This window comes from Varroa jacobsoni, unplaced genomic scaffold, assembly GCF_002532875.2.
Source record: "Varroa jacobsoni isolate VJ856 unplaced genomic scaffold, vjacob_1.0 scaffold_696, whole genome shotgun sequence".
NCBI lineage: Eukaryota > Metazoa > Arthropoda > Arachnida > Mesostigmata > Varroidae > Varroa > Varroa jacobsoni.
This window is the reverse complement of record NW_019213598.1, coordinates 36,650-61,199: the sequence shown is the minus strand read 5'-3', so window position 1 is coordinate 61,199 and position 24,550 is coordinate 36,650. Positions and strand designations below refer to the sequence as shown.

Below are 24,550 nucleotides of genomic sequence, written 5' to 3'. Positions count from 1 at the left end.
AGTTCGACCTATCCAAAGATAGTTAGTTTTGTAAAATTTTACTTTTTGAGTTAGTTGTTTTAATGTTAAACGTCAATGGTAGCATATCCTAAAACATCGTCAGGTTCAACTCAGCGGATATGTCATACTTTATACATTCGTTGTAGTAGGGAGCATCTCCTCCAATTCTTAGGTTATACTGACTGGCTTATGCTCGAAGCTCATTAAGTAACAGCTAAAGAATACGAGATATTTCCAAAGAAAGAGAACTAGAAATGGATATTATTGTTAAATCGACGAATATAGTGCTGCATATAGAATAACGTTAAATGTCTTTTACTATACTAACGTTGCTCTTATGATACAGTGGATCACGTTGATTGAACCATTAAGCATCACAGTATTACGTGCATTCTGCTGTGCCAATAGTTTCCTTGCTTTGACTATCGATATCGACATTCAATATGTCGTACCTGACCTTTGTGATAATTTTTAATTTTAGTTACCCCATAGTTCTTAGCAGTGCATATTTTCGAAACACAGTTTTTTTTACATTTATACAGAAAAAAAGAAACAAAAAATAATTGTTTTTTAGAAAATGACTTGAGTATTTTATTCAACAGCCGTAATTATAATGCTAAGGGTACTATGCATAACAAATAAAGCTAAATGAACACGCTCTCTCATTTGTATTTTGCATTTTATTATTATTTTGCATTTTATTGTTTTTCGTAATGTATGTAATCAAAATGTTATTTCTGTTTAATAAATAATAGCCAATAAAGTTTATAATTTTTATACATCAGAACCCTTTCAGTCCGACGTACGACGTAAGTGAGCAAATCATGGGGGCAAAACACAGATAGTGCAACGGTCTGATCGTCTTGGCGACGTCCTGTGTGAAATTGTGTAAGATTGTAAAGCATGTTGATGGGAAAGCTTTATTCATACATTAACAACGGAAATGTAATCATATTGAAATGGTACAGTTACGGCAATAATTAAATGGTTTCCTCAGCAACACACCGATCACTTTTCACTTGGAAGTGCTTAGATCGCGTCCACGTTAATAGCGAAAATAAAATAACAAAAACAAAAACATGAGCACACAAAAATTGCACCACACTTCCGTGTGAAGACCCCGTCGTCTGACTAAATAAAAGCCTTTCTCACAAGTTACAGCTGCCCCATTGTATTCCAGAATTTTTTTTGATTCGTCACTTGATGCAAGTATAAATAGTTACGTAATAGCCTCTACAACAATAAACAATGACAAAGCGGTCCTGCAGCTTTCTTCCCGCATGTCTTGACATTTTTGTTCTAAAATATCTAGCCGTGTGTTTATATAGCACTACGATATATGAACTATATATTTGTGACTATATTTGGGAAAAAATTGCAGTCATTTCACTCTCGTTTAAAAAAGGAATATATATATATATATATATAGCTAAATGGCTAAATGCAAGTCAATATTATTAAGAAAAAGAGGGCGGTGGACAGGACATGTTCATGCTGTGAACTCGAATGTTGCATTGGATGAAAACTTTTCTGTGGTTACTCAGAGGTGTGAAGGGATAAAAAAGAAGCGCATCGGTAAAGATAGTTCATGGTTCTCGGATGACTCCGAGAACGATGACAAACAAGCTCTTCCGACGCTGAAAAACCTTCATATCCTGTATCCGATAGCGTGATTGCAAGAGGCAGTGGTGACCTGAAATAGATCGTGCATTGTTATTAGCATTGCGCCCTTACATAAACTCCCCTTCCGATAGTAGCTGTCGCGATCTAGACTAGATTTATACAATATCTGTTTAGTTATAAGAAGTATTCAAACGATGCGTCTTTGCTAAAAACCTATATCTCTGTGATGGCGATCATCATTATCTTTTGGAGACGCATTTCTTTATATGAATGTTACTTTCCACGTACCTTTCTATTAATGGTACTTAACATCGTAAGACTCTCCAACACACTGTAATCAGACAAGGTGTTTCACAGTTGATGGCCACGAAATTATCTCTACTCTTTCTTTTTGGCGGCTGTATCTTTGTTGTCTTTAAGCCCACTCCCGGCGGCATCTCCTCCCTTGTTGATTGCCCTTGAAATTGCGTCCCAGATTCCACCGAAGAATATGGCACAAGCAAGATTCTCGAACGGAATGAACGGATCGTGCAAACCTTTGAACAAAAACGAACTCATGAAAAACGCGCTAATTTACGAGAGGATTACTTGCTAGCCAAATCAGCTACTTAGAATATCGAAACAATGCTTTCAAGTTATATTCATCGACTTTCGGGAACACAAATGTAGTAATGGGTCAAGAAAAGATCTAACGAACAATAACAGCTTGATTGAGACACTGATTGCGCTTACCTAGGACGACCGAGGAAAGCTTAAAATAGACAAAGAACACGACGACGCCGAAGTACACAAGCGAATGCGGCGCCGAGATAAGATCCGTCTTCTTGTCAACGACAAAGACAAGAGAAGCGATGACACATGCTTTTGTTGCAAATGATGGCTGCATGATTTCCATAGCTTGAGGCGTCCAGAAGCCACGAAGAAGCCGTTCGAACACCTTCAGAAACGAGGTTCCGTTACCTGTTCGCAAATTCGAGCGCGCAAATATCAACACGCTGTCAACAAAATTCACTAGAACCGTATAGACAAGTTTGGCAAGCTGGGTACTTTTAAACATGCCTCGAGCATCAGTAGACACTCGCAACTAAACGGTCCAATGATGATAGTCTAGATAGTGTCAGAACGGTAAATTTTAGTCATTTTCTTTCTACAATCCAGTCACTTGTGGAATTGTGAATTCTCGGTCTCCGTTGCTTTCACACGATAGGAAGTTCTCACAGGCAATAGCTCTGATTGCACAATAACAATGTTTACGGGACTATTGCGTAAGGGTTCAATACAGTTACTTTGGTGTTTCCACCGATGCGGATGTTGTGATCATACCTTTAACAACGCCAATGATGACCATGATAATGTACGCACTAGGATAAATTTTTGCGGCGTGATGCACTCCATCATGAACTTTCTTTGCCCTAGTAACTTCCTTTGCTAATGCGATAGCCAGTTTGATCGGCAGGATCTTGCAGAACTTATACACGATGTCAAATGGCGAATAGAAAATTAAGTACCTGGTAGAAAAACGAAGAAGTCTACCAGGTAAGCAAAGACAAGATATAGATTGTGCGGATCATAGAACAGATAATAGAGCGTCCCGATTGAAAAATAATATCAGTTATTAATTACAACAATTTTAGCTTTTATCATATGTCTAGAAATTATAGTTAAATAAAGATCCGATAAATGTTTTCACGGGGTAGGGCACCTACCAGCAGGCAGTAGCAAGAATAAGGCTCTGGTTGCTTTTGAGGACTGCGAGAACGGGCTCTCCGAGCAATAGGGCAGCAAAGATCCCTCCTGCATAGATTGAGAACATAGAGCTCACCCAGCAGGATAGTGGGTGTTTACGAGAGAATAGTTGCGATCCTGGAAAACCCCATGAAATGAAGCAAAGAGATTAAAAAAATTGATGCACAAACGCCGACGATTGTGCTCTGCATAATCCATTGATATGCTTTGTATTAAGCAATCTGATACAGTCGTTGAATTAACTCATCCTAGACTCCTGGACTTTTCATGGCCTGCTGGGTAAGACGAGCGTTGAATACGACATCTATTTAAGGTAGAAATGATACTGACTTATCTTCTGGGATGTTGCATTCTTGCACTCAAAAACCTGTTATCTGAAATATTGCTTATATAGGAATTCAGCTACTTCTGCATAACTAAATAATTGGGGGCAATAGTGCTTCCTATATGAGTTGTTTCCAATTTTCCTTTGAAAATTTGAAATGGTAACTGACTGATTCTTACTAGTGCACTTTATCCCTTACATAATTTGATTATGACATCGTTCGTAGAGCTGTTCAACGAGTTAGTTTAATAATGAAATCTTTAAAAAAATTAATTGGAATAGCTTTCTGTGCGGTAATTGAAATCACGCCGAAATAGGATTTAGCAGACGGCTGATCATAGGTAAAACATAACTGAACATAGGCAAGCGTATATGAAAATTAGCTTTAAAAATAGTGGTCTTATTCTGATTTTCCTATTCTAGGTAACTATATATATAGATCAAAGCAAGTTTCGGTTTGTCATATTGATGGCTCTGCTTACGGTTTATGCATCCCCATAGCCTTCATTATTATTGCTTAGATACATTTTTATCATTACTACTAAACCCTAAAATTACTAAGTTTTGCTATTCGAATCATTATTGCACAGTAGCAAAATAGCATAACAACGTTAAGCTCTATGTTTGGCTTTTTACTTATGTTTGTCATTATAGCAGATTGAATGCACTTTAAACAACTAAGTTCTGAGTTACTATTCTATCAGCAGTGCGATTTGGATAGAAGGAGCTAGGCGAGTCCTCTATTTATTGTTGCCTACGTTGCATATTCATGCTTTGCAGATAGTTTTATTGATGCAATTAACGTTAGTTTGTTAGTATGTAGTACTGCAATGTACGCATGGATTTACCACCGAAATTAATAACAAGTTTTTTTTTTTGTTCAAGAGAGGACACGACAACCGGAGACCGGTGCTAGAAAAATATTCTATTTTGCAGGTACTTCTGTAAATTCTTATCGAATAACATTTTTAGAACCAAAAGCATCACTTTTGACCGGGCCTATTCTTACCTTTTATTTTAGAGCCAATGAATAGATGCAACAAAAGTGCGCTTGTTTTTGGAAATAGTAACTAAATTATATCTCACGAATTTTTTTAAAATTTATTTTAGAGCCCTTATTTATAATGATAGCATTCATATTTACATGGTGCAATTTGTTGTGAGTCAAGGGATAATTTGTAGTAAGTTGAGACCACTCACAAGCGTGATTTTCGTACGATCTATACTTTTTCATTTACAAAAAAGAAAACGGGTATTTAACACAGGTCCACGCGTTGCATCCATTCAACTTGAATAATGTAGCTCACTGACCGAGGACTAAAATTTGTATTACATGTTCCGGTCGTCAGTAGCATACCATGTACTGTTTCCACTAACGACCTCGGCTAAAAAGCGCCTTAATGGTACAAGTTTTGTTGGCACCGGACATTGCGGCCCTGTATAGGAATGCTACGCTGCCAGGGTCAGTTAGTGCGGGTAGCATCAGTGTTTTCCAAAAGCGTCTGGTGAACGTTCAGGACATTACGTATCGTCGTGAAGAGCTTACCAGTAGCTAAATCATATAAGCCCGTTTATATATTGTGCGAATAATAGCTTCCGCTTTTGGAAGCATGATCATTTGAAAAAGGCACTAAACAGCGGTAGCCATTAACCTTTCGTTAGCTGATTGTGATTAGAGCGTGCCATTCAGTCCTCTATCGCCGTTTTGCGCACACAGACACACTTATATGTGGGCGTCACATAAATACAAAGCTGCAAACTACGAATCAGTGGAACAGCTGAAGGACAAACGCGCACATAGTTTTCTTCTTTCTTATCGAAATATTGCATTGCATCGTCCTATGAACCTGAGTCACTGGTTCACATACCGGTTCCTAGATCTTCACGAAGATATAGCAGGGTAACGATGCAATGCGCTAACTCGAAGTATGGGTACATCTTGAGTTTGCTAACATGGTTAGCAATTTCAAGAAACGTTTCTGGATCCATGTTGACTTAATTTGCTGTTCGCTCGACGGCCTTGTCTGGGCCTAGCTTTGGCACCACAACAGTTGTCGAACGATACCTTCCCTACTACTGAGCGTTGGGTATGTTAGTCAAACTGGCAGCAGCTCGCAGACCCAACTCCGCGCCATTGATGAGTTCCGCACGACTCGTTTATTACATATGCAGGTGAGCCGCGATTTGCTTTGCTGATGAAACATTCGAATGCTCCAGACGGAGCATTTTAAATTCGGCGCCGCGGCTCCGAACCCCTAATTACCAAAAAAATTGTCGTTCCACGTTTGTTTTGTACCGCAATAAGTTTATGTGAATTCGATCTTGTGCTTTGGCATACAGCTATGTATAACTAAATCGCAAGGTAATGTAAATCTGTTTTTTTGAAATATCGAAAAAACGTGTTCAGAGTCGAGTCTGCCAATGTTCCTGGTGGCGGGCCTTCCTAAAAGCGAGTAGTTTCGGTTTTGGGAAATCTTATGTCTTTTTGGTTCCATTGGCGAGATGGATAAGACTACGCTTGCACGTGTAAGTAAATTTTCGATATAATGTCATTGTAAATTGAGTGGGATGGATTGTAATTAAGGGCGTAAAAATCTTATATAATAGACAAGTCTGGAACAGCGAATATTTGACGAGAAACGAGTGAGTTAGTGTTGAAAGAAATAGCCGGGTTTACCGGTTGATTGATGTTTACTGCTGCTTCACTACTGTTGCTAGCAGCGAAACGAGGACAGAAGAATAGCTGAACAAGCACCTATTGAACTTACTGGGTGTGAACTGCAAGTGTGTTGTACATCGAATGCTCTAGTCAGAAAAATGTTATCTAGCATTAAAGAGTCGAACGCTATAAGTAAATAGCATCTGTATACGCTGCTGTGATAGCTGTAGCGCGTCGAGAATGGCAGTAGACCATCTACAATAACGCACGTCGACCATTTCATGTAAATATTAACTTAATAAGTTTGTGATATATGTGTGACTTTGATAGGTTACCAAGCTGTTGGGCCGTACCGGCTCGCAAGGCCAGTGTACTCAGGTCCGCGTCGAGTTTATCGATGAATCCAATCGTTCGATTATTCGTAACGTCAAGGGCCCGGTTCGTGAGAATGACATCCTAACACTGCTCGAATCTGAGCGTGAAGCAAGAAGACTTCGGTAAAATGGTTCTGTCACTGAAATGGGCTGTCGGTCGTGTTGGAGCGTTCTCCGTAAAGAGGACTACGCACGGAAATAGTGGCAGGAGATCAAGGAAATAACTGAAGGCTAGGATGTCAATAATAAAGACGAGTACAGTCTTGTGTCGATATAATAGTTTTTTTTTACGAATTAGTTAACCATAATGTAAATACCATAAGGGAATCGGTAGTGGGTTGTTTTTCTGTGAAGATAATCGAACACTACTAATATAGATTTATGCAACGTATCGAATTTGAAGAACGTTGTCTAACACATTGAATAAAAAATGTTTTTAAAAATGAAACTAAATAAAAATTAAAATCGGTGATAAGTAATTAAATTTACATTGAACCAATGCACGTATTATTTTTTATATAAATTTTTCAATATAAATTTTCATATTATGCTGTAATAATTTATCGACTTCAATCTCAAACATATTTCTGATTGGTTTTAAGGGAATTCAGAGCTCACATTTTACACAAGATACTGCGATAGTACTATATCTAGTATTGAGACTGTAATCGAGAATCCTTGACTCAAAATCAAATAGCCTACTCATTTATTTTCAGTGATGAGTAAATGTTTTTTTTTTGTATTGCCCGTTAAAGTATCTAGCCAATGTATTTATTTCGTTATTTTTTCGCGCTAGACTTTTATGTTATAGCAAAGTCGATTTCCCTGAGTACTTAGAATGTCGATTTGCTCTACTTTGGACGTACATGTATCTGTCTTTCTCTTCAAATTCCTAGCTTACAACGCAACCACAGTGATATCGCAGAGGCAGCGAATTTTATCAATGACGAGCTGAGTAGGCTTTCGAGAAAGTCATATGCTACACCTTTATCACCGAAGTGAAACATGTTACTGAAGACTGCGAACCAATGCGAGGGAACCTGCGCGATTATCCGTAGTGTTGGGTTAAGATATCGGGAAAAAATTCGTTCAATGGTTACCAGTAGGTAATTCGTCGAAGCCTAGATTAAAATGAGCACTGAGAACCCGTGTCAAAAACAGGCGAAGATCAAGCATACACTCGACGTGAGCAATTGATTGCCTCAACGCAATGACCCACAAATATAAACCTCGGTCAAAGCTATGCCATACGTAAGCACCAGACGCGATTCGAAAGGCACATCGGAGCGGTTTAGATAGTGAGATGCCTTCGAGGCGCACGGACTCCACGCCTGCTCTATAGATGAATAGGTACTTCACGTAAAATCGCGCCATCAATGTGACAGTTGAACCGAAGTAGTCAGGTGCAGTTATGCTAGAACGCAAGTGCAATGGCTGAATGCAATGAACGAGATTAGGAGGGTACGATCCGTAAATTCAATAATGAAAAACCATATAAACAGCCTCAAGACGGCCATAAAAACTAACTACAGAACTATTTTAGAATGCCCTGGCAATTTATCAGCGGTCCAGCACACATCGATGAAAGATAGAGGTGGTAACAGTACTGATATCACCTTGACATCTTGCAGAGTTCAAGCCCAAACGATATTGCCCCAAGGCACGACCAAGATGCTGGTATTTCAAATAGAAGAATCGTGGTCTCCTCTTTGTCTGGACAAGATACTCCAAAGAGTTGAGGCAGTCTTCCCCTACATATGATGACATAAACAAAAAAACAAGTTCATTATGCATATGAGGGTCTTGCTCCGAATAATGCTCGCCACCAAGGGCGCACCAAAGATTCCAACTAGGATAAACGTACGAAGCAATCCAAAATGCGACAGTCAAAAATACCAATGATACAAAGCATCGCAAATGGACGCGCCCTCTAATCGGGATAACGTTGGAGATAAGGCTTTCCAGTCTGATAGTCGCGATGTAGTATTTAGCTGCTGCTTTAACGACTAACCATTCTGAGTCTGACGTATCGCTCACTTTGAGGGTCCCTCTCACTAAGCAAATCATCTTCGTTCCTCTAATTGTAGTAACGCTGCGTGCTGAACAGTGTAGTAATACTTTACTAAAACCGATATAACAGCAACGTTTCATATACAGGTGCTGATTCCATGAATCGCCGCTCGAGCCATCCTGTAATACAAGAGTCAAAATCATCGAAATAAATTGATGAGAAATTGATTGACGAGAAAAACAACGTGTTGTGAAATATCAGACTATAATCTTGTCGAATATTTCCAAGGACTTACACATTCTTTTTCGTAGAAACTGGAATGTAATCCATGTAATGTAATGTAATGGAATAAGAGTAGTGTTTATTAAATTTGTAACGTGGCATTTTTCTGCTAGGAGAATAATAATCAATTGCGATATCGCTGTCCAGTTTAAATGAGCTGGAGCGCGGTTGGTCATCTAAGAATGATTAAGCGTGGCCCCATCAAACAAATCAAAGCTCTGTCGTTATTAAATAGCGTGGGCTAACAGGGTAACCTCAAAAGGTTCCTGTCGCGGACTAAAATTTTACCAGCGTTTGTTTGAATTAACGTTTAGAAAAACAGTTTAAGTATTACTAACATACAGTTAATTTCTTCAAAATTATTATTCAATTCATCTATATGCATAGTGCACGTTTCGTCGTAAATTAGAGGAGCATTATCGACTGTCAAGCTCGCATGGAAACAAATATATGCAAGTAAAGTCGGACACAAATAGCGACGTATAAAGAACACTTGACAAATTTAGTAAGCTACATGTAAAATGTCAAAAACTATCAATCAAAGCAAGCATTGTGATTACAAAAGGTGATTAAACCAAACAACCCGGACACGCACTAAAGGTAGGCCCGTGCAATTTTCCAAAAAAGTCATTGATACGTATCTTCTAGAATACTTATTCCTGGCTTGCTAATTCATGTCCTGATGCTCGAAGGACGGTACATGTACTCGTTTTAAATGAAACCATTTTTACTTGAATTTCATATCGCGCTGAAGATTGCCGAAACCGATGAACCAATAAATCATCGGCAGTGCGCAAACAGACATTTCGACTCCACCAAATAGCAGCAGAGTTTTTGTTATCATCAATATATGATTGCGGCGGGGCTGAGACTCTAGTAACAAAAATCTATTACATAAATGATTCTGTTTACGTTTCCACTCCCGGAATCAATATTGGTACTCCTGCTAACACAATCTAACAGTACTCTTTGATTACCTACGCATAAGCACCGATTTCGTTTTAAGCCGAAGTGCCAAACAAACTATTTTGTTCCAGCTCCGGCTTTGACAAAGAGGTGTTAGAAAGGTTAACTTATACATTCACCTTTTCCGTCTCATATGCTGTTACGGTTCCGAAATGCGTGGCGAAGATAATCCAATCGGTGCGTACGGACGGCAAACTTTGGCGTTATAAGCAAGGGCTGCGGCCATCATGCAAGAAAGCTATCGGGAATGTTTTTTGTCTGTATTGGGGGAAATTGGAGTTCCCTGTTACATGAAAAAACCAGCACATGTGTTGAATGACACGTGTCTGTTATCTTTGTTGCAAAAGGAGCTAAGAAACGCATTCCAGTGACTAAGCTTGAGAATAAATGGCGTAGCGCGTTATAAGCAGCGGATAGTCGACCAGGTGTAAAACAGCGCCATACCAATGGATTCTTCGTAATGAGGATATAAAGAGAGATGAACATTTAGCCATTTCCCTACGTCGTCCACTACTTAAATAGTGTAGCCCTATAAATACGTTCAGCGTCATTTTGAACCATCGTCATGCTTTATACTAAGAATTAATGATACCTTTAAACCACCTATGATCAACCCTTTATTAGGCAGAGATAAAAGCTGTATTAACACTTTTGCCAAGTTCTATCGTTATAATACGGTTTTCTAGGGAAAGCAATCCCAAATTTACGCATTTTATTCAAACAGAGATATTAATAAAAAATGGTAATTTTAGACCTAAATTACCTCTCTCGTTATGCCTAGTTAATGTCTGGCCGTGATTATCTCGATGAATGGTCATCAAAATATTATCCTGACTAAAGTCAATAGCTCTTTCCATGAATAATCAGAAAGCATATCGACACATTAACCTGTTAAATAGCCACTAAATAAGGCAATTATTGCAGAAAGCAGATTCTGGAACTATGCTATTTAATAAAAATCCTAAATATAGTTCCTAAAAATGTTGTCGCTGTCAATGGATAAAGTGGCAAGAGTGAAATGAGTTCTAGGAAATTCGAAAATTTAAGACTCTTTAAAGAAAAGTCATTGGGAATGTACTTAAAATAATTAATTGTAGCATTTTTGTTTACATTTGAATAAAGGCCAACAGGTGAACTGGAAAGATATTTCTATAAAATCATATTGTTCGCGTAAGTATATTTTCTAGATATGTTTTTACAACTTGAAATGAATCAAAGAGGTAAACGGCTTGATGCACCGTGATATTGCCTGAGATTGGAAAAAAAAACTGTCTTCAAACGGACTCGATGCGAGCCACGGGCTCAGTAGAACTCTAAGTAGTATTGAGCGCTGCATTGAACGTGTCGTGCCTTTGCGCCTTTATTGTTGAATCGGGATCAGTTAGCACGATTATCACAGTATATAGATTTATAATATATTACCATTGTGACACGTCGGAACACATATAAATGAACCGATGGGATGCTTGAAGCAGAAAAGTCAAGCACTGTTATTCGCTGCTCTTTCTTTAAATCATGAATTTGCCAGCAGAGAATAAATGTGCAAAAATGTCCGAAGTGGCTATATGTGTAAAGTCTAACTAGGAGTAGTTGTGTCCCGTATTCCCTCATGATGATGTTAATGCCCTAAAACCTGAACATGTATTGGTACGGTCCCGAAATAACATGCAGAATAAATTAATTAGTCAATGATACCATTAATAACATCATAGATTCAATTAAGTCAAAAGAGCATAACGAAAAAATGCGGTGCATTTAATAAATTAGGAAGATGGTAAAAATTGAAAAAAAAAAGACCTGAGAAAGTCTCCGGGGAAATTGGTGGTTACCACGGAGACGAGTGAGCTAGTAAATTAAGGGCAGAATTTGAGGATAAATACTTGTAACGATAGCTGGCACAATTCATTCATCCGTACAGGTAGCGTGTTGAATATTGCATTTTACACTGTTGTTACCTACATTCTAACAAACTCTAGTACGTAAGGGTCTCTTTGCTCCTTTATATGGCTTACCAAACAGGCCTAACCGTCTTCTAGAGGTACGAGTGCAGTGTCCATTGAAGTACATTTAGTCATGTTCAATTTTATTCTACATCATATCATTTTTTGAAAGCACGCACTTTTAGTTTAGATTTAGGAATTTTAATTAAAACGTATACTTTTTGTTTGTAGTTAATTGAATATAACGATATAAATAACGTTATCCGGTTGTTCCTAAGATTTTTACTAAACTTATATATAAAAGTATAAAAGCCCATTATAGATGTCGTCGATTATTCGGTCGGTTCGGCACTAATCGAGCGTGAAAGAGCAAATAGTTATATTCCTAACATAATTTGTTCCTTTGCTTATGCTTTATTCTTTAGTCAAAGTCTGTAGCGCGACAAACAGGTCATAAGTTCAGCATAAAGTTCAGCTTTAAGGCTAATAATAATAATAACAATGCTTACGAATATTTTTAATTGTCTGACTGTTTCAGACTTAGATTTGGGTAAAATGCTGTGTTCCACGGACGTACCCCGTTTCGGGCTCAGGTGCAACGTCTTCTTTGCAAATGTTGCTTAACTTATATTTGAACAGTATGTTTAAAATACAATAAGCATACATCTTATCCAAATTTGATAGACGAAATTGTCCCTGCTCCTAACCCCTTCGTTTTTACCATAGCAGCGTGCTAGACAATTATGAAAATAGGGATTATTTAGTGATCACTGACATAGATTCCAATTGCGATCTCATTCGGTTGAAAAAACTACGGTTTTTTTATTTTTGTAGCTGCGCATCCTTTAAACGAGGAGACGTATGTTTATAGTGGATATGGAAACGCCATGCAGATGTATACGATTAGGTAAAACGTATCATTTTAGAGAATGCTGTGATTATTTATACGCATTTGTTACGCGTTTTTTTACTTTACGTGTTTCTCTATAAATATATATTATTCCGGGCACGATGCGAGCGGTGCCACGAGGATCAAAACACGATCTTCTCGATATACGCAATATATATAGAGAGTCGGGATATAGATAGCAATAATAATCAAATTCGTATAGAAAACTTAGGGTCACCTTTAGCGGGAAAACTTAGCGGGCTAATTTGAATTAGCAGTGAGGAGCCAAAAAAAGAACACTTAGCATATTTGCGGCAAAGATTCCATTCGACGAACAAAAGCCTGACATAATGCTTCCAGATTATATTTCAAACCATGATTCCATGTTGAGATATGCTATTTTGGCTTCATAACAAGGTATTCCTTTATCAACTTAATTGCAGGCGGATCTAATGTGTTCGTATCACGTAGACGCCACATATATACAAATCACAACAATAAACATACGAATACGATGGACACGCGTTGTGCTGTACAGATGTTTATGTGTGGCTTTGGATTTCTATTTATTTTCTTAAATTAGCTGATACAAAGGCAGCCTTCAGCGATAGGTCTTCCTTTCTTATCTAGAAACATCCATCAGTACAAAGTAATCATAAGCTCAACTATGTACGAATCAGGGAAAAACTGATTCTTCGGATCAAGTACCGTTAGTTCTGCACAGTTTTGGTGTAGGCCTAACCGAAACAAGTCTAAAATTATTTTTTATGATGATCGATATCTAGGCAAGGTTTACTAGGTCTTCCTAGTTAGGTGTCATTTAAGTTTGTCCGAAAGATCACACATGATCGGACTAATTTGTGAAATTAGCTAGACGAGCGGCTTCAAACGAGGGCCACGAAAAGCCGCTACCACATTATGGATTGCAAAACTGCGATGATAATTATGAGTTATCAGAATCGGAATTGTGGGTAAAAAAATTGCCTAGAGTGTACTGGTAGAACAGAAATGAATATACATGACCATTCTGCAGGAAGCTTCCATACTTTCAGCAAACTTATGCGGGCATTGAAGAGATAGATAAGGGGCCACTCGCTGACAGAATTAAGCCTTGTTGCATTTAATAGTACATACTTTATTAACAAAACCACTTGGTATTTAGCTTTAAAACGAATTTTATTGGGGATAAGTGTATTTGTTTCGGTATGGCTTGTTACTCGTCGGCTACTAAGGACTGTGCTACTAAAAGGAAATCTATGCAAGAAATTGCAGACTAGAAGCACGAATAGGTTAACTCTTTGATTGGATTTGGATTTGGCGATTGAATATTTAAAGCTTATATACACCTATCAGAAAGCTATAAAATAGCAAATAAAATGCCGTATTGCACTTTATTGTTCTGAAATTTTGTATGTATGTTATATAAGCTGAATGAGGCGTTGTGTAAAGATGCTCAGCATGGCTAATTAAACTCCAGTTAGAATAGTGCTCGTACTGTACGTACACTGTAAATATGTGGCTAATTTTTATGTTTAATTTATTCTATAATTATATATTTCAAGTCATTTGCATTGCTATGCTCAGCTGTTTGAACTAATTTTGTTGGACCCAATCGTGCGCAGTCAACGTTACAAGACTTAAACTTCCTAGAAAAATATACCTTTATTTACTCATCTGCAGATCTTAAGGAGAAGTCTTTAAACTATTATTTAATTTATTCATTGCAAAGTATAAGTTTAGTTCTGTTTTAGTAAAAGTATAAAACAATTGAAAATAGCTAAGAACGTCCCAGCGAATAAAAATTCCTTCTTTTAAGTTTTTGCATAAGTAGGCAAAGCTTCAGTTTTCATTCCTAGAAATTATAAATTGTAGTTTGACAATAACAAAGTGTAGTCAAGAAAGACGAAATGAATGTTAACAAAAAATGAAGATATTTTTGAAACAAGCAGAAGTAGGGTTCAACTTCCTAAATTAAAAGCCAGCGGTATTTGAACCGATATTTGATAGCCAATGCTTTGAATATTCAGAAAAATGAAACCGCTAACACGCGATGTTGCTTTAAGCTATATGAAATTTGCAGTGTGCGACTTGAGAGACCGCTTGGTAACGGCTGTGAATATTATCCTTAATGGGTAGATTGACGGATCACACGGCAAGTACTGAGTTAGAAATTCGATAAAGTATCGTATGAAATGACTGGTATACCATCGAGCTATACATTCTTCACAAAATATATGATTAAGTAACGTAAGTTTCATGTTAAGGAACAAAGTCAGAGTTTCTGTCACACGCGCGAGTTCGATGTAAAATTAACAGGCAGCGACAAGTGCCGAGTAGAATAGTGGTCGACGATTGCTTGCAAATTCTCACGTTGCTAATAGCTGCTGAGATGAATCAATTTCTTTTTTCAAAATGATCTGCCGAAACCCGGGATCGAACCAGGGACCTTTAGATCTTCAGTCTAACGCTCTCCCAACTGAGCTATTTCGGCCGTGTTCTGCGGTACCCTCCTAGTCTTCCTCAAAGAAAAAAATTGTTGTAGATATGGTGGTTGCACGGATGAGTTAATAACAGCAACATCTAAGCTAAATGATCTGATAAGAGTACTGTTACAGTCTCTCAGTAGAAACAGTGATTGCAAAAGTTACTATTCATTAGCCAAGAATAGTGGGTACGTTGATGAGGATTAAAGACTAAACAAAAAGTTACTGGGAATTAAAATCAAAGTTCATATTTTAGATTTTTTATTTTTGTGTAGATCTAAAACAATCTACGGCATATGTTCCGCAACAAATGTAATTTAATAAAAGAGAACCTAAAATCCTCTTGTTTAGCCCACATTGTGGCCATTGTATTCTCGAATAGAAGTCTCGGAGTAACTATGTAAACTTATTAATAGCTACGTTAGTGAGTTATATGACTTATCGAGTTTATCTGAACCGCCCCTTAACGAAGAAGTCTACGCGATTTTATACAAATTCAATTTAGATGGGCTTATTTTATGCAACAAGCGAGAAGTACGACAATATTGCTACAAATAACACGGGCTATTATATTTTAGATGTTGGTTTTGCAAGTAAATTTAAGTCAATTGGTTCTCAAATCAACACTGGAGCTTTTTTGTTTACACGTAATTTTATACTTTGTTTTATTATTTAATTCCTTCCTAAAGAATAATAATGTGTATTTTAAATTCTGTTCTCGAATAGCGGTTTCTTTTTATAAGAATGCCATCGGTCGTAGCGGTGTAGTGTCAACCGAAAGCATTTTCGCACATGCAACTGCGAAATGAATTAACACTTTGTATTTAATCATTAATGCGACTAACTGCGACCTCATAAAAAAAATGCGAAATGAAAGTTATTTTTCCTGAGCAAGTTTTCGGCTAATCAAGATCACACACCTAAAAATCACTTATTTGTTTCTTTATATCATAGTGGACAAAAAAACTACGTGTCAAAAACATTTTGAAATCTGTGTTCAATGTTTGTTAAAGACTTTTTCGTGCGAAGTTCGTTGGAAAGTTTTTTCCTCAACACAAAGAGTTACAAGCTTCTTTGAAGGCCAAAAAAACTTCGCAATAATTTGCACTGCTAGAGAATCTGACAAAAATGTCATTCTCGTCTTGGATGTGCTTTTCCAAATAACGGAAAAAGTGTACTTCAGAACAAAAACTAAGATTAATCATTGAATGTTTAATTATTATTTATTAAAAATAACAATTCGTTGCTTCTTTTCTAGATCGACCGGCCATTTTAATGTGCACTTCTATCGTACGTAATTATTTGTGCCCGAGGAGAAGCACTGTTACAGAGATTAAGTCAATGAAATGTTGAATGAAATATAGTTCGCGACCATTTGTCTGCACCGCTCAGACCGCACCGAATGCCTCGTCGACACCGCCCCGGTGGATTTTCTATAAGGGCAACACTTTTCATGAGTTATAGCTGTGGTGCGTGGTACAGTTGAAAAGCGCGCGCTTTTAGCTTCTCATCACTGATCTGTGCCTACTACTAGAAGGCCCTTTCCGCTAATTTATGCTCCGGCGTCTCTTATCATATGATAACAAATCTCACCTTGATGCTCACTTGTTGACAGCCCTTGGCGGTCGCCGTGTTTTATCGTGGCCGCATGTGCCAATCTCGGTTATTCAAGCAAAACCCTTGTCTGACATCGTGTGTGCTAACCGTGTGCAGTAGCTTTACATCGTGTTTGCGGGTGCATTGAGTGTGAATCTTCCCGCGATTTTACCATTATCCGGAAACAATGGCCCAAACTGCTGTGAAAGTTGTCGTCACCGGGGCTGCCGGTCAAATCGGCTATTCACTCGTCCAAATGATCTGCCGTGGCGATGTCTTCGGGCCGAATACACCAGTTGTTGTGCACTTGCTCGATATAACGCCAATGGTTACTGCGCTCGGTGGACTCGTTATGGAGCTTGAAGACTGCGCCTTTCCATTACTGAAAGGCATTGTGCCAACAGACTGCGTTAAAACAGCATTCACCGATGTCGATGCCGCTTTTCTCGTTGGGGCTATGCCCCGCAGGGAGGGTATGGAACGCAAGGATCTGCTGTCGGCGAACGTGAAGATATTTAAAACGCAAGGACAGGCCCTTGACCAGCATGCCAAAAAGACTGTCAAGGTGCTCGTTGTCGGTAATCCGGCCAATACCAACGCGTTGATGTGCTCCAAGTATGCGCCGTCTATTCCAAAGGAAAACTTCACAGCGATGACACGGCTGGACCAGAACCGTGCATGTGCCCAGATCGCAAAGAAAATCAGCAAGGGCGCCGAACAGGTGAAAAATGTTATCATATGGGGTAACCATTCGTCGACTCAGTTCCCTGATGCGTCGAACGGTATTGTATGCGATGACTTCAGTTGTCAGAGAGTGCCAGAAGCTGTTAATGACAATGCATACCTTCAGGGCGACTTCATTACCACGGTGCAAAAACGTGGCCAGGCCGTGATTCAAGCTCGGAAGCTGTCATCAGCAATGTCAGCTGCAAAGGCTGCCTGTGACCACATGCGTGATTGGTGGAATGGCACAAAGCCTGGTGAGTATGTATCAATGGGTGTTATCTCTGACGGCTCGTATGGGGTCGCCAAGGATGTCATCTTTTCGTTTCCTGTCGAGATCAAGGACCGTCAGTGGAAGATCGTTCAGGGTTTGACTATATCACCGTTCGCCCAAGAGAAACTCAAAATCACTGGAGATGAGCTGCTTCAAGAAAGAGAAGAGGCTTTGTCGGTGTGCCAGGATTGACTCAAGGCAACGTCTACAGCTAAACTATAAACTTTCATTAACGACATTATTATAATCAATATTGTAGACTTCTAACGACTGAGAAACGGGTGTTACAGAAAACGTAAGCGGATATATTAGTCACCGAGAAGCACAAAACTGGTTTCGTAAAACTGAGGCTACTTAGTCGAAAACTATTTTGCGCTGCCACAATCACCTTCTAATGTGAAACACTACGCGACTAAAATTTATCAAAATAATCTTTATATCAAGAAATATCATGTGTACGGCCTTATAGGGAGAAAAACTTCTGATCGGAGACGAGACTCCTTGGCATCTACGTTTCTGGCATATACACGACTAAAGAAGTTGATCAGAAAGCGACTTGGTTTCGGCATTTCACTTTCTTTCGCAATTATTAGTGATAACATAGCTTAATATAAAAACACTTCATTAAAAGGCACACTCAGGCCAGTTAACGTGGGGTTAGCTACTATAGAATCATTGGTTTTCTGGATATTTTTCACCTCGTCGATATGATCGATCCAGTTTCTTTTCCCTGCATGCACGACTAGTGGTAGTCATCATGTATTGGGCTATTGTTTAAACATCTGATCCATTCCTTGGTTTATAAATTTTTAGCTGTAGATGAACAGAGAAAACTATGAGTGTAAGAAAATTGCAGTGAATGTATTATGGGTCCCCGTTCGACCTCAACACGAACAACAAAAAGACGATAGTTCTGTAACGAAAATAAAATAGAATGTTGAAGCTGTTATTAATAGTTATGTTGTTATTTGTAGCTAGCGTGAAAGGATATGAATCAATTCAAAAGGGTAGGTTTTATGAGAGTAGAAATAAAATTAAGTTCGTAATTTTTAGTTAAAAAAAAAAAAAATTCTTTTGTATTCTTTGTTCTCTATACTTTATCTGGATTTTATATCCATCTTGAGTTTGCCGGAAATCTAATTATTAACGTGAGCCAGATAATAGCACCCGCCTAGCTCAGTGGTTTGTGTTAGCTATTCGACAGGGGAAGTATGTTATTTCGTCTTTAAATACCAAAAGAACATCGCCGAACTAAAAGAAACAATAAGCAGTCACGCTGAATGATTGGATCGCTCCTGTCCTTATACTGATTTCATTTAAGCAACTGTTTTCTAGAAATTTATTAAAATATGTTTACCTAACATTTAAAGAGGCACAATACAACTTGATATCATTTATAAACTTAACTTCGAAGAGACGTAAATTAAGGTTACTCAACAAACTACAACAGGTGTTTTCCGTGATAATTTCCCGGAGCCCGATCGATAGGTGTTCGTACGATAGGTGTAATATAATTTTATAACACATGCAAAACTTTAGGCGCCAGAAGCAACCGCATGCTCGACAGACAAGAATCGCGCCTCTGACTTTGTATAGCCTCGTTGGAATAGGCAGTCTAACTCTCATTTAACGTTCTACGACGGTTCCAGAATATCTGGCGCTTTTTCTCTTTGTCAACAGTGTCCCGTCGTGCGTAGCAGTTGATGGAAGACTAACTGCACTACAACAACCTCGTTTATACGACATACCCGAGGGCAGCACAATCGTCGGGTGATTAGATGGCCGGCTAGAAAGCGTAGACGAAGCAAACTTTAGTTTTATATCAAGCTGTCACAAAGTTTGTCGATGTTTACCGACGCCCGCCTACCACAGTCGTCGTCCATGCGTAGCAGCGATATCCTCGACCACTGGCTGTTGCAGAAACGGCCCAAGTGGGTAAGGATTCAACTAGATAAAGGGAGAGCTAGTAAGCTCCGGATAGCAATATAGACTGTTATACGGGGGATGAGGGAAACCGCTAAACGGTGACTTAGGTAGATAATTGTGCGAAACGGGCTTTCGCTAAATGGCGGCAAGCTTTAAATATTCACCGTTTTGGAACATTACAGGTTCTGTAAAGTAAGAATTATAAATAATTGATGCTGGCTGCGTTACAATAAAGGATCGATTCCACGGAGAGTTCATATTAATTAATGACGATTGTAAATCCACGTGTCTGATAACGTGTCGCTGACAGGAGATCAAAATGTGTGTGTGAACGATTGAGATAATGGGCAGTGCCTATTATCTCAATCGTGCACCCAGGGAGCACCAAAAAGCCGCCTGTGGCTGAAAGATGAGCAAGCGTAAAACGACCTTGGTCGCGAAAGGCTGTCGGCTAAAACGGCTAGCGATAATGGAGGAGACCAAATAATCTCTCAGATAATAACAATTTCCTTGCTAATGATATCAGTAGATTGTTTTGTGCAATACTATAGGGCGTGAAATTATCTGTGGTCAAAGGTCACAGAAAATCCGAGGAAGCTTCATAAGTTGCCACCAACGATAGAAATTTGATTATACAAGAATTTCTAATATATGAGAAACTTGGGTTTTAATATGTGTATATATAATACACAAATTGTGTACCAGTTATTGAGAAAGAGAGTTCTTAGCAACCAATGACTATCCCACATGTAAATACTAGCTTATTACGAGGCTAAAATTGAGATACTCAAAGGTATTATATTTGTAATTAAAATTTTCTAAATAATTTGTTTGTATGATGGGTGAGTGAAAGCTGTCCATTCCGCAAGCCACCCAATAAAGCAGACACCAATAGCTTTTTCAATTTCTAAATTTTCTGACCGATACATAAAAAGTAATATTGGCAGTTCGATTGCGTGGGTTGGAAGCTACCACTTAGTCATATTTTTATTAGTGTAAAAAATAAGTAATATTGTTATTAACCTTTACTCAATTGCAAGTAAGTGAAGGTACTCCATATTTGTAATGAGTTTGGAATTCATCCTCAGACATAGTCAGAAAAATACAATAATAAGTAAAACCAAAGTGGCATATTTAATACTACTGTCTACAACACATTTTCACAAGGCGCGTGTTCCATGTTAATTGCTTTGATGTATGATGTCAATAATAGAGTTTAGAGGCAGCAAAACAAGGCGTTTATATTAGGAAAGCGTCTGGTAATTGGCTGGTTTCTCGTGATATGAGAGTGTTAAACCTAGGCGACATTATATATATTATTATACTTATAAAACATAATAATTCGCTCCTATGATGAATTCTCGATTGCTGAGCGCCCACTTTATATATAGGCTAAAATGTATTCTGCTTTCTAGGCAAGTTCAGACAACATCAGCGCGCAAGCGCACCACCGGCTAAATCCTTACGGATCGGAATTCGTTGTGCGCGACCTGGCTTTCATAATTTTCATGTGTTTTGTCAGTTTTTACACGTATATACAGATAGACTGTGTGCTGCTATATACATTGGTAGTGGTGGCATAGGTGCCAATCAAGGAAACTCAGCTACATGCACTTATATGGGTATATACAACTATTACTATTGTTAAAATTAGACAGTGTGTTTTTAGTAAGTTTTTGGCGCTGGTACGTTGCAGCTTTTTGCGGCAAAGGAACTAAATTGTAGGACGTCAAGGCTGGGCTTTGTAGACGATATCCAATTATTATCTGGAGACTGTTGGAAACATCGTAACTTTGACAGGGATTGTTACACTGACTGAAAGCGATATCCTCGATGCGGGCTGCAATTGTTTATGACTGGTTAGCCCTCTGTAACGTAAGCACAATGGGCCAACGTGGATACCAAGGTTAATGGTCGGACTTTACAACGCCAGCATCTCTCTTCAGTGTTTTGACAGTTGCAAACTGTCGTCAGAGGTCCATATAACATAAAAATGCATATATTAGTATAGGAACATTACTAATAGAAGTTCAGTTTTATGAGGAACTTATATCGAAACAACGTAATGAGGATATCGAAGAAATGCAATGACGTTCACTTTGCATGCTACGTCTTAAAACAGACATGAAGTTGAACACACTCGTAGAACTACCGAGCAGTTCTGCGAATAGTTGTGGAAAAGGGATATGCTAATGCGCAATGACATTAGGAGACACACTGGGATTTTTTGTCAGCATTACATTTCAATACACAAAAAGCGGCTTTATTTGATCAAAACTAGTTGCAAGTTGATATAAAAATGGAAGATAGATACTTTTAGGAAAACACTTTTATGTGCGGGTGATCAGGAGTTGTAGTGACTGGATAGGGCTCAGAAAAAATCGGGTAGCGTAATCTATCACCCGCAGCTATCAATATTCATTATCGCAAAAATGAGGTTTGATACGCAACGTCTTTTAGCATTCTCCCTTTGTACCATCGTAGTAAGTGGTACTACTATGAACGCTTAATACAACTACTCAGGACTCCTGGTTCTAGTTCACTGATACGGTAAATGCATGTTTTGACAGGGTTAGTTGAGAAGAACAAGCCGCGGGGAGATAAACCTCAGCAAGCTAATTCTGACAACATAATGAAAAAACCTAATTTGTGAATCATCTTTATCAAGTAGCAGATCTATGTATGTAATTTTTCGTATTTCTTCCCTCTTCGTTTATTAACGTCACAGGTATTCGTCAGGTCTATCATTTCTGGAGCTAAGCTTGAAGATGCAGAAATAGTTGAACTCTGCGTATAGCTATACGCTGGTTGAAGTACTTTTTTTTTTTATCTAACTCTAGAATAGGTTACAAATATACATTGTAACATGCCTCATCCATTTTGCGTGTTGAGTCCATGTATTTTAATCCTATATGCCCTTTTATAACCGTTGTGTAGTCAACACTTATGAATGCTGACTCAGGTGCCCAGTTTACCTGCGGAAAGCTTGCCAGATTTATCGTACGCCTATTACGTATATACTAATTAGTAATCATTGGCATTATTTTCGGGCGACAATCACCCACCCTTATATTACACAATGTATATCGCTGAATGTCAACTTTGATTTTTCTTACGAATTTATTTTACTTTATTTATCATTTCGTATTGCAAACCACTATAGATTGGTTCCTTGGTAAAAAAAAAAAGAAAGATTATAAGCGAATGGGTATATGTCAAGGCAGTGAGCAAAGGGCATCGTTTTCATTTCTGCCCAAATTATTTACGAACAACACCGCTCTAGATACTGGTAAGTCTTTGCATGATTGGATGATATTTGGTTACAATCAACACCAGAACCCGTTTAATTATTTCAAAAATGCATTGATTGCATAAAATGCTTAATAAGATTAGTTTTTGACTTCACCAATTACTTTCCCTGCGCTGTGGCAAACAATCGACTGATCAAGTCGTTCCTATGAACAATCAGCTATTATTATACTTATTATAAATCAGATTTTCTTTTCGGCTGTTTGGAATAGTTCTATTGAGTGACATAGGTGTCCGAAGTGTTTATCGGAGCCTTCTGTTGGTTATGTAGTGCGGACGGGTTGATATCGCCGTGCAAGAAGACGTCTTGGCCGACTTTTAGGACTAGCTCTTGTAGACGGCCTTGGCTAGCCTCGAGCTCCTTGAGTAGCTGCCGACCGATGATACTCCCACTGAGGATGAGCTCAGTTGCGGTGTTGACAACGAAATGAAACGACGGCTTTGAAAACCCATTGAAATTTGAAGCGGTACTGCATGTGTACGCGCCCATGTCGCGGAACAGGAGCCAATCACCAATCTCCAATTTTGGCAGCAGCACGTTTTCGTGCACCTTGTCAAGTGAGTCACACGTTGGGCCCCACAACACACTAGGGTAACTCACTCCGGTGTTCCGTTTGCCAACTGGTATCGGCTGCGGATCGTTGTGGTCAAACACCTTACAGTTGAAACTGCCATAAACCCCGTCGTTGAGGTAGTACATGAAGCGATTGTCGTGTTCTTGACGCACAGCGATCACGGTCGTATATAGGGTGAAGGCGGAGGCCGCCATGAAGTGGCCCGGTTCAGCGATTACTTCAACACCGCATCCTTCCGGAAAACTTTCATCCAGCTGACGATTGATGGCCCGTGCACAATTATCGAACAGTGGTTCGGAGCCGCTGTTGCCGGGAAACCCGCCGCCGAGGTCGAGGAGAGTCATTTGGAAGTCGTACAGCTCGGCCTGGTCGAAGATACGGCGGGCGTTGAGGATGGCTTTGGAAAAGCACTCCGCGTCGCTATATGCAGAGCCGACATAGAAAGACACACCCACGACGTTAAGGTCAAGATCGGCGGCCACCTCTAATAGTTCTGCAAATAGATAAAGACCCAGTAAACGTAAAAATTAGCGTTTTCAAAAACCCTAAGTCTAATCTATCTATCTATCTATCTAATCTATCTATCTAATCTATCTATCTATCTAATCTATCTATCTATCTAATCTATCTATCTATCTATCTATCTATCTATCTATCTATCTAATCTATCTATCTATCTATCTATCTATCTATCTAATCTATCTATCTATCTATCTATCTATCTAATCTATCTAATCTATCTAATCTATCTATCTATCTATCTATCTATCTATCTATCTATCTAATCTATCTAATCTATCTAATCTATCTAATCTATCTAATCTATCTAATCTATCTATCTATCTATCT

At 38.6% G+C, this 24,550-nt stretch overlaps 5 protein-coding genes and 1 non-coding gene across 8 annotated transcripts in view; 2 read left to right on the top strand and 4 right to left on the bottom strand.

The window, feature by feature from the left end:
* Window positions 1–665: 665 nt before the first annotated feature.
* Window positions 666–5,964, bottom strand: LOC111262742 (trimeric intracellular cation channel type 1B.1). Of its 2 annotated transcripts, none has more exons than XM_022837228.2 (6): window positions 5,347–5,964; window positions 3,330–3,486; window positions 2,947–3,131; window positions 2,356–2,583; window positions 1,912–2,159; window positions 666–1,693 (listed from the first exon to the last, which is right to left on the bottom strand). In XM_022837228.2, the coding sequence occupies exons 1-5, from the start codon at window positions 5,378–5,380 to the stop codon at window positions 2,002–2,004; spliced, it is 762 nt and encodes a 253-aa protein (XP_022692963.1). In that variant the 5' UTR covers window positions 5,381–5,964; the 3' UTR covers window positions 666–1,693; window positions 1,912–2,001. The 2 variants fall into 2 exon arrangements, with proteins under 2 accessions (XP_022692963.1, XP_022692962.1); XM_022837227.2 differs by having other exon boundaries at window positions 5,563–5,964.
* A 131-nt stretch (window positions 5,965–6,095) lies between these two features.
* Window positions 6,096–7,004, top strand: LOC147753159 (small ribosomal subunit protein eS28). Its single transcript, XM_086969305.1, has 2 exons — window positions 6,096–6,220; window positions 6,684–7,004. Exons 1-2 carry the CDS (start codon window positions 6,197–6,199, stop codon window positions 6,852–6,854), a joined length of 195 nt encoding a protein of 64 aa, XP_086825431.1. The 5' UTR covers window positions 6,096–6,196; the 3' UTR covers window positions 6,855–7,004.
* LOC111262743 (uncharacterized) lies at window positions 6,868–11,238 on the bottom strand. Of its 2 annotated transcripts, XM_086969304.1 has the most exons (3): window positions 9,616–9,800; window positions 8,739–8,917; window positions 6,868–8,478 (listed from the first exon to the last, which is right to left on the bottom strand). In XM_086969304.1, the coding sequence occupies exons 1-3, from the start codon at window positions 9,649–9,651 to the stop codon at window positions 8,340–8,342; spliced, it is 354 nt and encodes a 117-aa protein (XP_086825430.1). In that variant the 5' UTR covers window positions 9,652–9,800; the 3' UTR covers window positions 6,868–8,339. The 2 variants fall into 2 exon arrangements, 1 of the variants encoding a protein (XP_086825430.1); XR_002681827.2 differs by lacking the exon at window positions 9,616–9,800 and adding an exon at window positions 10,106–11,238 and having other exon boundaries at window positions 6,868–8,917.
* A 3,995-nt stretch (window positions 11,239–15,233) lies between these two features.
* TRNAF-GAA (transfer RNA phenylalanine (anticodon GAA)) lies at window positions 15,234–15,306 on the bottom strand. Its single transcript has one exon. It is a non-coding gene; the product is annotated as a tRNA-Phe (tRNA).
* Window positions 15,307–16,596: 1,290 nt separating this feature from the next.
* On the top strand, window positions 16,597–18,844 carry Mdh1 (malate dehydrogenase 1). Its single transcript, XM_022837226.2, has one exon. It carries the CDS (start codon window positions 17,082–17,084, stop codon window positions 18,081–18,083), a length of 1,002 nt encoding a protein of 333 aa, XP_022692961.1. The 5' UTR covers window positions 16,597–17,081; the 3' UTR covers window positions 18,084–18,844.
* Window positions 18,845–22,502: 3,658 nt separating this feature from the next.
* Window positions 22,503–24,550, bottom strand: part of LOC111262740 (ornithine decarboxylase) — a 5,843-nt gene continuing 3,795 nt past the window's right edge. The window contains exon 3 of the mRNA XM_022837225.2: window positions 22,503–24,194. Within this exon, the coding sequence (XP_022692960.1) occupies window positions 23,341–24,194 (854 nt within the window). The 3' untranslated portion in view covers window positions 22,503–23,340. The remainder of the gene's footprint in view (window positions 24,195–24,550) is intronic.